General features: G+C 45.0%; 1 protein-coding gene and 1 long non-coding RNA gene across 4 annotated transcripts in view; both read right to left on the reverse strand.

The window, feature by feature from the left end:
- Nucleotides 1-15,272, reverse strand: part of LOC307224469 — a 251,115-nt gene that overhangs the window by 136,593 nt on the left and 99,250 nt on the right. The window lies entirely within an intron of this gene.
- The window catches only part of FBXO41 (F-box protein 41), a 127,401-nt gene continuing 113,958 nt past the window's right edge, over nt 1,830-15,272 (reverse strand). For all 3 annotated transcript variants that reach the window (XM_079990808.1, XM_079990806.1, XM_079990807.1), the window contains exons 11-13: nt 14,614-14,772; nt 10,392-10,507; nt 1,830-6,678 (exon numbers count right to left, since the gene is read on the reverse strand). In XM_079990808.1, coding sequence (XP_079846934.1) covers nt 6,616-6,678; nt 10,392-10,507; nt 14,614-14,772 — 338 coding nt within the window. In that variant the 3' untranslated portion in view covers nt 1,830-6,615. The remainder of the gene's footprint in view (nt 6,679-10,391; nt 10,508-14,613; nt 14,773-15,272) is intronic.

Genomic DNA, 15,272 nt, shown 5'->3' on the forward strand with positions numbered 1-15,272 from the left:
ACATATTTGTATGCAATTTCACAGACCGAAGACATTTTTCCACAGCATTTTCCCTGATTGTGCTATTTTCACTGATGTATGCATTTATATGCACATTTAACACAATTCCCTTTTTGGGGGGCACACATTACTTGTCTGGAGAAATGCTTTGCAAAATTCGGGGATATGTGGATTTCAAAGTTCCTGTGCTGTTTTGGAAAAATGTGAATCTGGGAAATTTGAATTTGAATGCAATCTGAACCAAATTCCTCCCCCACTCCTTGCTACTATACAGGTAGCAACTGCATAGCATAGCACAGGGGTTGGCAACGTGTGGCCCATGGGCCAGATGCAGCCCATGAAGACCGTTTTACTGGCCCACGAGCCGCTCCCTTGGCGAGTCCCCCACACGCTGCTGCGCTAAACCAGTGCAGCACAGCATGGGGACTTGCCAAGTGGCGCTGGAAACCGCATATGCGCATGTGCAGATACCGGAAACTGTGTCTGCACATGCCCAGATGCCAAAAAACGCTCCTGTGTGGGTGTGATTTTCGGCATCTGGGCATGTGCAGACGCAATTTCTGGCATCGTGCTGCACCGGTCCAGCCCACGGAGGATCTCAGCGGGAGTGATCTGGCCCATGGCTGGTAAGCCTTGCCGACCCCTGGTATAGCCTCTCTGCACAAAAATAGCCACCCCAATTTTGCAGAAGGTGAACTGCTGTTGGGAAATGCCCCCTCCCCAATACACTGTGGCTCAACCTCCACTTGCATGCAAATTTCTCAATGAGTGCACCATGAAGTCATAGCCTGTGTGTATGAACTTGCCATCATAGTGCAATCCCCATAGAAAAGGATGTTCATATGCCCCCTTGCTTTTTAAGGGAAAACTGCTTGCACATCCAAGCCCTTTTCATAAATCTGGGTTCTTCTCCATGTATTTAGCAGATGTGGGCAGGGAGAGCAGAGCCTGTTGCCCCACACTGTACCCATTGAAGGCATGGAGGGCAACCCAAACCTCTGAGCAGGGCTTCAGCTGTGAGCCGTAGAGGGTGGAGCGATCGACTGAGGCATGCTGATGTGCTAAGCAGCTCTTCAACCTGAGCATACCATTTCCTGCACTATCCGTTCAATTAATGTTTATATTCCCCAAAGGCCTTTAGAACACCCTCACGGAACCCAGTAATACAAATGACCACATTAAGAAAAATTCATTTGCCTTCAAAGCATTGCTGAGACATTTTCTGCCTCCCACCCAGCTTTTTCTTAAAAGAACACAAAACAAGTTTTTGGCTCAGATTTACGTTATGACACCCAGCAGGTCAGGGGGCTTGATCCAGCTCCTGTTAGTCTGCAGTTCTCTACATGCTTCCCATTGAACTCAGTTAGACCTACTTCTGAACAGATAAGTGCAGAACAAAGTAAAACACTTTTAAGTCTTATTGATGCCCATAGAAGAAAGTTAAGCTCTGTGGTTTCCCATTGGAATCTGTGAGGTTTGCAGGTGCTAACTGGATCGTGGCCCCAACTATCTGATTTCTGGGTTAAGAATAAGAATAATAAACATATGTTTTAAACAGGAAAGAAAACATATATCAAAAGTGCTCAGGTCCTGTTCAAAGGGTGCAAGGGTTAACACTGCAGGGGGGGGGGAAGATAATTTCCAGCTAACATCACATCATCATCCACATACAAACCTCTTTTTTCCTACCTTCGCAGCACAGTGAGCTGTGAGACTGAACCAGTCAGGGATTTATGATAATAATAATAATAATAATAATAAAAGGGAGGGAGACCACACACCCATAGCTCAATTTTGACCAAAGTTCACAGGCAGAGAATCTCACAGTTATCATCATCATCATTCTTATTTTCTTAAAAAAGAGAAAATAAATAGCGATGTCATTCCACCCAATAAATAAATAAACACATAGGTAAATAAATAAATAAACATCTTGCTCTCCTCGCCCTCCCCCAACAACCCTCCAAACCTAGAGATGAAATATCTCTTAGAAGACACTTTGGTCTCTGTTCCTCTGAGTCACACCTTTTAATCCTGCTCTTCCACCTTCCCTCCCAGTTATATGTCCCGGTAATATGAAATCGTGGCTTCCCAGGCGAATCGCTGCGCACCATGCGCAGTTCTTGACCACTGCCCTCTGTTCACACATCCCTTGGAATGCGATCTTGGGGGCAACAAGTGGAAAAGGAGGGAAAGATTCCCCCACCCGGTAGCCACTCCATCCAGTCGAATGCCATTGCTTGGAGGACTTGCTGTAGCTGGATGCTGTCACAGCTTCCCCTCGCTTCCAAAAATGAAAGAATGTTCCAGCTAAATCCACAGCCCTGAGGGCACATCCCTGGATTAATCAGGGGGACCGAACCTTAGATTCTTCCACTACCAGAGACTCTGCAGAAAGATGCATTAGAACGAGGGCAAGAAAGATAGTATCAGGCCAGAATTGGCTCTTGAGTCCTCCTCACATCCGATGGGCTGGTTTCCTCTCTGGCACTCTCTTTCAAAAAGGAAAAGAAGGCGAGAGGGGGCAGAAAGTAATGGAAATTGTAGTCATAGCAGCAGCAAACATCCTCATGAGCTGACCTTCTCTGCCCTTGATGAACGAGGAGGAACCAAAATAAATAAATCAGTCCCCAAAACGACTCTCAGTTAAAGCAATCCCTCACTAAGAACAGAGCATAGCGACACATGCTGAGTAAATAACTTTGCTTTAAAATCTCTCTTCGTCTTTTATTTTTTTTAAATTCTTTATAGAAATAAATACTGACTTTTCTTGAATTTAAGGTAACGTTTGTTCAAGTTTCTGCACTGTGTCAAAGGCGACTGTTCAAGCTGATGGTTTATCGCCACTGCCAGAAAACTCTAGTGTTTAAAAAGTATCAAAATGTGGAATTTAGGAGGCTCGTGTTCACTTTCTCCTCCATCCTTGTTGCTTTTCGTTTCATTCCTTCTTATCGGATGATTATTTTTAATTTTTGCTGGTTTTTTAGGCATCCTTTTAGACTCTTCGGACCACACCAAACACTTTGCTCCCTTCCTCCTCCTGTCCCTTCAGTGTCACCTCCAGGGCCATGATGAAAAAAGAAACTTTGGCAAAATGGCTGCCTTCCTTGTAAACACGAGGGTGCCCTGCTCCTTGAAGACTGCATTTCTCTGAATGCAGTGCATCTCAAGCTGCAGGTGGAGCAATGCATTCTGGGGCCTCCTTCCTGCAAAAGCTCTCCATTTACTCCAGGATTTGTGACCTTCGTGCCCCCACGACAGGAAAACAAAAAACCCCAAAGGTTGTGCAAGTCTTTCGGAATCAGGATTAAAATAAAATAAAAATCACTACCTGCGAGAGTTGGCTGCTGGAAAAGGCAATAATTCTGTGAAGCAGAACTGGATTTTTGCAGATCCAAAATCTCCGTGAGGGTTCCGTTGACCCTCCTTTTCTCTGAATTCTCACTCTCCCCAGTGTGGCAATATGAATTCTTAGAGACTATTTATTGCCTGCCCAAACTGAGGGATCTTCTTAGGGCAATTTAACACTTCACATGGCACCAAACGTAGGTTTTCCACCCAATGTGTCACTTGGCCGGGAGCTGCAAGTAGATCTGTCATTATTTTTTTTAAGTCCTCATGAAAACCCAACAGCTTTTGAGTGTGACTTTCCCCTAACACTAGAATCAGCAGCATCCCATACCAAAGATTTCAGGGCCTAAATGCCTAGTTGGCCTTTGTAATGTCTTGGAGATGGAGGTTAATTGGGAGGGGTGAGTAGAGGAGGGCAGAACCTGCAGACTATCTGTTCTCTAATTTGCAGCCAGCTCCTGCTGGGTTGAAGCTTGCAACCTGCATACACACTCTTCTTAATTATTTTAAATATCTATATTAAAGGCACACTTACCACTTGGCCCTAAAAAGTCCTCTGCGTCCTGTTCAGGCAACTACTCTCTCCCCTGTGTGGGTCCAGGGAGCACCTTCCATGGGGCTCTGTCCAGGGTCCTGAAGCATTCTGATTCAGGGCCCATTCAGACATCCACTTGTCTCGTCCCTAAAAAGCATGGGTGCAAGTGGTTTTGCTTCTGCTCCACCCCCTTCCCCTGTGGAACACCCATTCGTTCGTGATAAATCTGAGCAACTGTCCATTGGAGAAAACCTGACTGACGTTTGCTCTAATTCAGTGGCAAATGATAACACGGCCCTAAGAAGGATCAACCTTTTCACTTTGAATGGTGCATAGAAGAAGCCCAGGTGCAGCCTAAACTAATTTGCAGTTTCTGCAGCCTTCCTGTTCACTGAGGGTTCTGTGTTCAAGAACCCCCAAAATCAACATGGTGTCATCATCAAGTGTGCTTTGCACAACTTATTCTTGCCACAGAATTCTTGGTGCTTTTTGGTTGCAATATAAGGGAAAAGGATCCTCTCTCCCTTTTTTGCCGGGGGGGATGGGACTGATTATCAGTTTTCTCTCTCAGGTAATACCACTCAAGTAACAGAAGCTTTAGAACCCACCATATATAGTCCTATATGTCTTTTTCAAATAACTTATCTTTGTAACTACAGTTAAGCCTGCAACTTACATTGCATTCTGGGCACTGTGCATAAATCCAAAATTGTGTATAATCAAAACACATGGGGTGCAATGGCGTATAGGATTGCCAAAGACATTTTTCCTGGATGCATGCCCCCTTTCAATTTTTTTTTTTTTTGCAAAGTGCATAAAGCTGGATATAAGTTAAATGTGTATAAGTTGCAGGCTTACTGTACTGAACCGGGAGTCCAACAGCTACTTGATAAGGGTTGGCTCCGATAAGGGTTGGCTCTGAGATGGGGGTTGCCTTGTTTTTTCTGGCATGAAGCTTGTGCCTTCATCAGCTGCACACCAGGCAGAAACCCAACAGGTCAGCCTCACCCCCCCCCCCCCCAAGAATGGAGATGCTTTGATGGAATAAAAACAGCTTCGGATAATTCCAGCTGATGAAGGCACAGCGTAGCGACCCTTGGCTTAGACTCAGAAATGCTTCCCGCGAGTCCTCAAGGCCAGCCCTCGACTGCCCCTGGGGATTCAGCATAAATGCTATGCCAGAAAGGATTTTCTCAGGTTGATCAAATGCTTTGGCCGTGAGCTTATAAGCCAGGCTCCTCCTTGCAGGATCTGGAACCTGCACTTGCTAGCTGTGTCATTTTTGCTGCGGATCCATTGTCACAGCAGGATGCTGACTGCAAACTCCATCCTTCTGCTTCCCCAAGAAATGCAACTGAAGCAAAGCCATCTGCCTGAGAAATTTGGGCAGAGCTGGTTCCTCTATGTGCTCCCTAAATCTTGGCATAAACGGCAGGGATTGGGAACTGGTTAATGTCGGGGGCCAGTTAATACCTGGAGGGCACTTGCAGATCTGTAAATTGTGGGGAGGGGGGGAACTGGATCTCCCTGCCTCCTGGAAAGCAGGCAAGCTAGGGATGATGGATGGAGGAGGCTTACATTCAAAGCAGAAATGTCTCCTTTCCACTGTGCCAATTGCCAAACGATTAATCACTCGGCGAAGCCACCCGCCAGAAGAGGAAAGCGGGAGCTTTCCATGAATCAGGAAAAAGTTGGTGGCAAGAGATGAAAAGAGGATGTTGCAGGCAAAGATGCTTTATGGCCTGTGCAGGAGAGAGAACAAGGGCCCTGGCTCAGCGGCCCAGGTCCTGGGTTCAGTCCTCAGCATCTCCTGGGAGCACTGGGGAAGACTCCCTGCCTGAAACCACGGAGAGCAGCTATCAGTCCGTATAGACAATACTGAGTTAGATGGACCAAGGCCTGACTCTGTATAAGGCAACTTCCTATGTTCCTGGCTCCAAGACGGAAATTGATCAGCGGGGAGAACATTCCAGGGTTCCTCTGCAAGGTAGGAGATATGTCTTCTTAGCATTGTAGCGGTCTCTGGCCGCAGGTAAATTCGGCTTTGCCTTTTCTTCCATAAGAGAGAGGGGGGAAATCAAAATGAACAGGAACCCCTGCTTCTCCCCACAATAGGAACTGCCCCCTCCCTCATTAAAAAACCAAGAGTGAGCGAGAGAAAGAGCTCAAAAGGAAAGAGATGAAATGAGGCTCCAAGGTGATGGAGTTTCAGACGGAAGGAACGACCAGTCGTTTCCACAAAGGAGGAGGGTGAATCGAGGGAGTCGAGCGAGCCCTGTTGATTTGTCACCCTTGGCCGAGAAGTTGTTGGAAGGGCGAAAAGAAAGAGAGAGTCTCGACGGCAAAGGAAGGATCTGCAAAGAAGGGCCAAGCTTCCCTTGCACAGCTGCCTCCGCGAGATGAAAGGAGGAGGAGGAGAAGGAAAAGGGGTGTTCCCGCTCGCAGTCTGGAGAAATTCCTTTGCCGGGCGTTTTGTTATGTGTGTTTTCATAGCACCATCATCTCAGCGATACAGCTGACCCTTCACCGCATGGAAAAGGAGCTTGTCGCGCCCAGTCCGGAAGGCCTGCTCAAAGATGCGTGCGCTCGGCTGGGTGCTTCTGAAAGCGCCAGTCCAGAGAACTGAGGCTGGCAGGCAGGCTTCTGGTGTTGGCGCCAGGATGTCTTTACGAACAGACGGGCAGGAGGTGTTAATCTGGGGTGCGCGTTGGTCTCTCCCCTTGCAAAGGTTAACAGCCAGCTTCCACCTTAATGTGTAAAATCTTTGAAAAGCCCGGCCTCTTCTTCAGGGCCTGGAAGAGATAGGGAAGAGAGAGACGGCAATAAATTTCAGGGGAATTGGTATGCGGGAGGAAACAGGCTGCTCCAGTTGGGGCAGAGCTTCTTCTTCTTCTTAATTCTTTTTAACAACACTTAAAATAAACAACAAAGAATAAAAAATAAAAAGGGAGAACGTGAAAGGATAAACTATAACCCTATAAGAAATAACAATTGCAATTCCATACATACTTACCTAATATATAGATAGTGGCATTATACATACCGTATTTTTCCGTGTATAACCGTATTTTTTAAACCAAAAAATTAGGTTTGAAATTGGGACTCGTCTTATACACGGGTAGCGCTGAGGGGGGTTTTCTTAATTTGGAGTCCCCCAAAATAGGGGGCATCTTATACACGGAAAAATACAGTATATATTTATTTTTTAACCTAAACGGGTTCCAAATTTCATTATATTTCCCCCCTGCAAACTCTACTTCTATAAGCAATCTACTCATAAGTGGTAAGTGCAATCGTGTTTTCAATCCATTGATTAAAAGGAGACGTCAATTTATCTTTCCAATGCAGCAATGTAAGTCTTTGGCCACAGTAAGGGTAGGAAGAATCCATTTACGTTCCTCAGTTGTCAAATTCCATGTCGTATATATGTAGCTCAAAAGAATATTATCCTCTGGAAATTTTAAACTTTTTCCACACAGTCATATTCATATAATCCACTACTTTCTCCTAAAATGTAATAAGCATAGCTCATTGTAAAAACAGGTGTTTTAAAGAAATATTATCCTTATTACGTCTCCAACAAGACAGTTCTTTTCTATACAAATGCCATGGAGTTCCAATAATTTCTAAATGCTTGGGCCAAAGAGAGGGAACATTTTCTGGCCAGGTGGGTCAGATCCTTATGTCCTCAGCTTGGATGGAGGGGGGGGGGCAAATTTGACAGGTGAGCAGGTTGCCAACCTGTCAATCACCCTGTGCCATAGCAGTGGCAGGTGATGTGGTGCTTTGACGCCCCGACTACCGGGACTTCAAAGCGCAGAATGGGGGCTGTTTGAAAGCCCTTTTGCAAACAGGGGAACTGGCACTTGCAGTTTAGGTAGACTCAATCTCTGCCCTCCTGTGCATCCACTGACATAACCTGCTATCATTATGATTTATTAAATTCGTATACCGCCCTTCAGCTGCAGATCTCAGGTAAGTACATTATATTGGAGTGACTTGTTGTTGTTGTTTAGTCGTTTAGTCCTGTCCGACTCTTCATGACCCCCTGGACCAGAGCACGCCAGGCACTCCTGTCTTCCACTGCCCCCGCAGTTTGGTCAGACTCATGCTGGTAGCTTCAAGAACACTATGCAACCATCTCATCCTGTCGTCCCCTTCTCCTTGTGCCCTCCATCTTTCCCAACATCAGGGTCTTTTCCAGGGAGTCTTCTCTTCTCCTGAGGTGGCCAAAATCTTGGAGCCTTAGCTTCAGGATCTGTCCATCCAGTGAGCACTTCCTTCAGAATGGAGAGGTTTGATCTTCTTGCAATCCAGGGGACTTTCAAGAGTCTCCCCCAGCACCATAATTCAAAAGCATCAATTCTTCGGCAATCAGCCTCCTTTATGGTCCAGCTCTCACTTCCATACATCACTACTGGGAAAACCATGGCTTTAACTATACGGACCTTTGTTGGCAAGGTGATGTCTCTACTTTTTAAGATGCTGTCTAGGTTTGTCATTGCTTTTCTCCCAAGAAGCAGGCGATTTTTAAATTTCGTGACTGCTGTCGCCATCTGCAGTGATCATGGGGCCCAAGAAAGTAAAATCTCTCTCTGCCTCCATTTCTTCCCCTTCTATTTGCCAGAAGGTGATGGGCCCAGTGGCCATGATCTTCGTTTTTTTGATATTGAGCTTCAGACCATATTTTGCGCTCTCCTCTTTCACCCTCATTAAAAGGTTCTTTAATTCCTCCTCACTTTCTGCCATCAAGGTTGTGTCATCCGCATATGTGAGGTTGTTGATGTTTCTTCCAGCAATCTTAATTCTGGTTTGGGATTCATCCAGCCCAGCCTTTTGCATGATGAGTTCCGCAAGTTGAAATAACAACAACAACTTTATTTCATAAAATGTAGATACTGCTTCGTTGTTAAAAACCCAAACAAACTCAACCTCAATGTGGAGGCTTGCAGAGACTGGAACAATAAAATTATTGGCAAAAACAACTCTTTAGGACACCCAGAGTGGTGACTCCAATGGCAATTTGTTGGTACTCTTTGACCCACAAGGTAAGAAGAGATCTGCAGGATCATTAAAAGGTTCTTTAATTCCTCTTCACTTTCTGCCATCAAGGTTGTGTCATCTGCATATCTGAGGTTGTTGATATTTCTTCCGGCAATCTTAATTCCGATTTGGGATTCATCCAGCCCAGCCTTTCGCATGATGAATTTTGCATATAAGTTAAATATTGGAGTGACTGGCCAGTGTTAAAAAAAAAAAAAAAGGCCTTATGGGCCAAATCTGACCTGCAGGCCAGAGGTTCCCCACCACTGATTTGGGTGAATGAGTCTGGCCCTCTAATCTTAGCCTGCCTGTCAGTCTTCACCTTCTTACCTACAGCCAATCATGGGGTGGCTCTGCTTGTCATTTATTCAGCATTGCCTTCACAGACTGGCAGTGGAGCTCCAGGTTTTGCCAGACTGAAAAAAAGGCTTCGAAGTACTTCTCCCCAAAAACCAGAGTCCTTTCTGTTGGGGATAATTGAGACTGAAATTCCCAGGTGTCAAAAAAGGTTATTTATGTATGCCACTACTGCGGCCCGTGTTTTGTTAGCCCCCAAATGGAAAACGAGTGAGGTCCCAACCAAAGAAGAATGGCAGCTTAAGATGATGGAATATGCGCAGCTTGCAGACTTAACATACAGAATACGATAAGGAGAAGAACATACATTTAGAGAAGATTGTAAAATGTTTAATGAATATATGGGGGGAAATTGTGTACACTTGAAAACACTGGCAGCATAAAAATAAATTCAGCAGTGTAAATAATTTTGATGGATGTAATAAGGGAATACTGAATGGTTTAGTTTGTGTAAAATATGCAGGGATTTAAGATATGCAAAATGAACCATGGAAAGAGAAAAAAGGAAGTCATTGATATTTTAAGGAAGTTTAAAAGAGTACAATGGACCCTTGAGTTATGTACCGCTCTGGATACATAACTCAAGAGTTGTAAATGTGGCAAACCTGGAAGTGTACACTTCCAGATTTTGTTGCGCATGGATGTGTAGAAGTGCTCTATTGTGCCGCGTGCGTATGCAGAAGCGGCGCCTCCATTTACAGACTTCTCAGGTTAAGTACAGAACCCCGGAACGAATTTAATTCGTATCCGGAGGGTCCACTGTATTTTAAACTGTAAAACAGAAAATTTTAATAAAAATTATACATTAATATAATAATATATAATATATAATAATATATAATATATTCTAAAAAGATGTTTAGGGGTACTCTCATTTTGACTACAGAAAACCACCATTTTATAGTTCAAATCGGGCAAAATAAATACAGTAAATGGACAAAAGTACAAAGATTCATAAAATGTTTAGGGGTATGCGTACCTCTGCGTCCCCCCAGAAAAAAGCACTGTATAAAAAGACTGGACCTGGGATCTTTGAGGATGAGCTCTTGCCACTTCTTTCTCCAAGCAAGCCCATTGCTAAAAAGGCAATAAGGAATCTCATTACCTGGAGTTTGGTCACCATTTCCTCAAACATCTTCCTGGCCTCAGAACTGTTTGGTTCCTTAAAGTAGTCCGAGATCCCAACCTGCACCACGATGGACTTCAGGTTCCGGCAAACACCTTTAAGGAAAGAGAAATGTCTTCAGCATGAAATCTGGGTTGGGAGATTTCCTCTTCTCTTGGGGGAAAAAACACACATAAGAGGTGAAGAAAAAGGCAACCCCTGTTTCTGCTTCATGACCAAGGGGGGGAAGTGGGGGGACTTCATGGCTATCAGGGCGAGACCTTAAGCGGGGGTCAGCAAACTTCCTGCGCCTCGGGCCGGTGTCTGCAGTGCCGATTACACCGCGGGCCAGAGGGTGGGCAGCACATGCCCATACGCATGCACACATGCTATTTCCGGCACACTTCCAGGTCGGAGGAGCACCAGAAATAGCTTGTGCACATGTGCACGGGCCTGCTCCGACCCGGATGTGCACCAGAAATAACGTTTGTGCATGCCCAAATAACGCTTGCACATGCACAAATAATGCTTGTGCATGTGCACAAGCTATTTCCGGTGCTCAGACCTGGAAGTGGGCAGCTGTGCAGCGCTGGTAAGAGCGGGTAGCGGGGGTCGCCGTGGGCCGGATAAACGAGTCCCTTGCGCGTTATCCGGCCCGCGGGCCTTAGTTTGGGGACCCCTGACCTTAACGGTGTTATTGTGCCACACTGGCGACCCTTGCAGGAGAGAAGCTGCTATTTCACCTTGAACCCTGATGATCTCCCCTTTGTATGATTATGAAAGGTCAGGGATCTAGTCCTCATGACTGTACAAAACAGCCCAAAGAAGACCGATGCATTTGCTACAACTCTAGCACCCTTATTATTTAAAGGAACATCCTTGGTTGTTCTTCCCCCCACCTCTGAAAAAACTAGAGGAAAAGCCCTCTGCGTAAATCCATTTAAGGCATCGCTTATGGCATTAATTGTGGGTACCAGCTGCCAGAATTCTGCTAAATTAAATGCTAATAATCATCTGCGATATGAGCTAGTAATCACTATTTTGGAAAATTGCTAGCGAAGTTTGCTTGAGCCGCTCATATCTCTAACCGTGCCTCCTCTTCTTTTAATTTAATAAATCGGGCTGCGAGCTTTCAATTAGCAGGTAAATCCACAAAGTAGATCAATTAATAGATCCCCGAATTAGTAGATTTAATCAGTGGGGCTCAGAGTTAAGGGGATGCTTGCTAAATTTTGCATGTGCTTTGTTTCTTTCCTAGGGAAAAGAGAAGGAAAGTCATGTTATAGGTGGACATTCCTTCTGACAATGCTTATAAATTCCCACATGAAATAAAACAAAAAGAATAGGCTTCTTGAGGATTGGTAACATTCTCAGTGCATTTTAATTTACCTAATTAAAAATAAGCAGGTCAAACAACTAAAAAGTCATTAATTGTTGGGCAGCGATGCTAATTGATTATTTGTGTAAAAAACTATAGGGCGTGTCGCCTAGCAAACTTCCTGGATATCTGTAACGAAGCAGCTCTGGTGGAAAGCCAACCTCTGCTATTTTTAACAGTGAAATTCTCTATAAATACTCTATTTGGCACTTGTTCCTTCACAGCCAAGTCCTAACTGAAAAGAAAACCTGAGCTTCTCTGAAGCTTTGTACCTCTTGATGGGAAAAAAGGTGTGTGAGGAAAGTAGATTTTTCTTCTTTCCCACATATCCAGAGTCAGCAGCCAAAATAGACATAAGATCTGGGGTTGCAAGGCCTTTTGGAGGGTGTGTGTGGGGGGGGTCAATGGGACCATTTTTTAAATTTTGAGTTAGTGCTATGGGTACAAATAAAAAAATGGCTGCCATGGGGTGTGTGGCATAATACAAAATGGCTGCCAAGGGGTGTGTGTGGCATAATACAAAATGGTTGCCATGGAGTGTGTAGCATAACACAAAATGGTTGCCACGGGGTGTGTGGCATATTACAAATGGCTGCCATTGGGTGTGTGGCATAATATAAATGGTTGCCAAGGGGTGGGTGTGGCATAATGCAAAATGGCTGCCATGGGGTGTATGTGTGGCATAATACCAATGGCTGCCAAGGGGTGTGTGTGGCATAATACAAAATGGCTGCCATGAAGTGTGTGGCATAACACAAAATGGTTGCCACGGGGTGTGTGGCATAATACAAATGGCTGCCATTGGGTGTGTGGCATAATATAAATGGTTGCCAAGGGGTGGGTGTGGCATAATGCAAAATGGCTGCCATGGGGTGTATGTGTGGCATAATACCAATGGCTGCCAAGGGGTGTGTGTGGCATAATACAAAATGGCTGCCATGGAGTGTGTGGCATAACACAAAATGGTTGCCATGGGGTGTGTGGCATAATACAAAATGGCTGCCACAGGGTGTGTGGCATAACCCAAAATGGCTGCCAAGGTGTGTGTGCCATAACCCAAAATAAGGAAGAAGAGCAAATAGTATCATACACTCTGGATTTTTGAGGGGATTCTACTGATGATAATAATAAGAAGAATAAGAACAAGAATAATAATTTATTATTTATACCCCGCCCATCTGGCTGGGCTTCCCCAGCCACTTTGGGCAGCTTCCAACAAAATACTGAGATACTTTGTGGGTGCCATACTGGTCATACTGGCTGGCACACTGGCACCCATGGGTGCCATGTTGGCAACCTCTGTGATAAAATAAAAAAAAGTCAGGCTAATGGCCAGGGCTTTTCCCCCAGCTGGAACGCACTGAAACTCCGTTCCGGCCCCTCTCAGGTGGGCACCATTGCCCCTATACAAGAGAACAAAGGAGGCCATCCTGGTGAATTCTGGCACCTCTTTTTCTGGAAAAGTCACACTGCTAATGGCCCACCTAGTCCAGCGCCTTCCTCTCGCGGTGGCCAGCGGGTGCCCCTTTTGGGAAGCCCACAAGCCGCACCTGAGCGCAACACCGCTGGCCCTTCCTGCCATTCTCCATGGTGGGAGATTTCCCCACAAAACCAGCTCCTGGTACAGAGAGGCTTCCAAAAATGGAGTCAGAACATAGCTATCATGGCTCATAGCCACCCGATCTCATCCTCTCTGAAAGCCATCTGAGTTAAGGAACTGTGTGGATAACTTCTAAAAAGTGCAAAGGAGATGCATGGGCCCCAATCCAGATTAGGACTCTCTGCAGCACACCCATGAATTCCCCCTCCCAAAGTTTTTTTTTTTAAAAAATGAAAGTGCCTTTATTTCTCTTTTTTAATTTTTTTGAAAAAGTAATAATCGTAAATAAATAAGAATAAAAATGTGCAACTCACCACCAAGACCATTCCATTGCAACTATCCAACCTCCCAAAATTTCAACACCTCTTGCGATGGTTTGACCCCTTTCCATTTTAACAGTATAAATACTACGAACACTCTCCATATCTCCTCAAAATCATTTCTCCTGCATATTCCCTGTCTTACCTTAATGACACACGTTGCTTTATAATTAATGGCTATATCCCACACCTCTTTATACCATTCTTCCGTTTTATATTCTGCTTGCCCCTTCCACTTCTGAGCTACAATAATTTGTGCAGCTGTCAATAAATTTGCGAGCAAGTCCTTCAGATGGGTGGGGTATAAATAACAAAATAATAATAATAATAATAATAATAATAATAATAATAATAATTACTATTGCCTGCAAACCTTGCACCTTATTGTAAATTGACAATAGGGCTACCTCTGGACTTTTGGTCAGCTTTAACCCAGTGATTTCTGTTATCTCCTTAAACACCCTTGGCAAAAAACATTGTAAATATTTACCACATGTGAACATAATTCCCAGTTTCCTGGTGTCCCCCCCTAAAAAAAGTTTGGAGGAAGCCATGACGGTTAAGCCACTACAAAACTGATATGTCATCATGGTAGGGACGGTTCTTCTGAGTCTCTTCTAGCCACCCAAACAAACACAGGAGAACCTTTGGTGCCCCAACAATGACCAGCCAGTTGGGTTTCCAGGGATCTTATCACTGAGCCCCAACATATGAAGATCTTGCAGGATCAGGCCCATTTGGTCCAGCACCATCTTCTCACCATGGCCAACTGGGCCAGAATCTTCCAGAGGTCCCATCCCATCTTTTGTTGGCTGTCTCCCCTCTTCCTAGGTGCCATTCTAGGTCCAGGAATGTGGCAGGAACCCTCCTGGAGCCCACCTTCCCCGTGGCTTTGCTTTTTTGGGGAGGGGAGTTCCCACTCACTGTTGAAATGCAGCAAGGCTTTGGGTGTGACCGGGGTGGATGTCAAGACCAGCATCTCCAGCCCCTTCAGGCCTTCCCGACACACCTCAGCCGCCACTTCCTGGTTCACCTCCGTCACGTGGTCCAACTCCAACACTTGCAGCCGCATGCAGTTCCGGGCTGAGGAGAAAGACAGGCGTTTGGGGATCAGCCAGGATTTGCACAGCCATCGTATTCTATATATTAGATAGATAGATGGATAGATAGATAGATAGATAGATAGATAGATGATAGATATTTGATAGATAGATAGATAGACAGACTGATAGATATAGATAGATGATAGATAGATGATAGATAGATAGACAGACTGATAGATATAGATAGATGGATAGATAGATAGATAATAGATAGCTGATATAGACAGATAGAGAAATAGATATAGATATAGATGGGGACACGGGTGGTACTGTGGGTTAAACCACAGAGCCTAGGACTTGCCAATCAGAAAGGCGGTGGTTTGAATCCCTGCGACGGAGTCAGCTCCCGTTGCTTGGTCCCTGCTCCTGCCAACCTAGTAGTTCAAAAGCACGTCAAAGTGCAAGTAGATAAATAGGTACCGCTCTGGTGGGAAGGTAAATGGCGTTTCCATGCGCTGCTCTGGTTCGCCAGAAGCGGCT

The sequence above is a fragment of the Podarcis cretensis genome (assembly GCF_951804945.1).
Source record: "Podarcis cretensis genome assembly, chromosome: 9".
In the NCBI taxonomy this organism is placed as follows: Eukaryota; Metazoa; Chordata; class Lepidosauria; order Squamata; family Lacertidae; genus Podarcis; species Podarcis cretensis.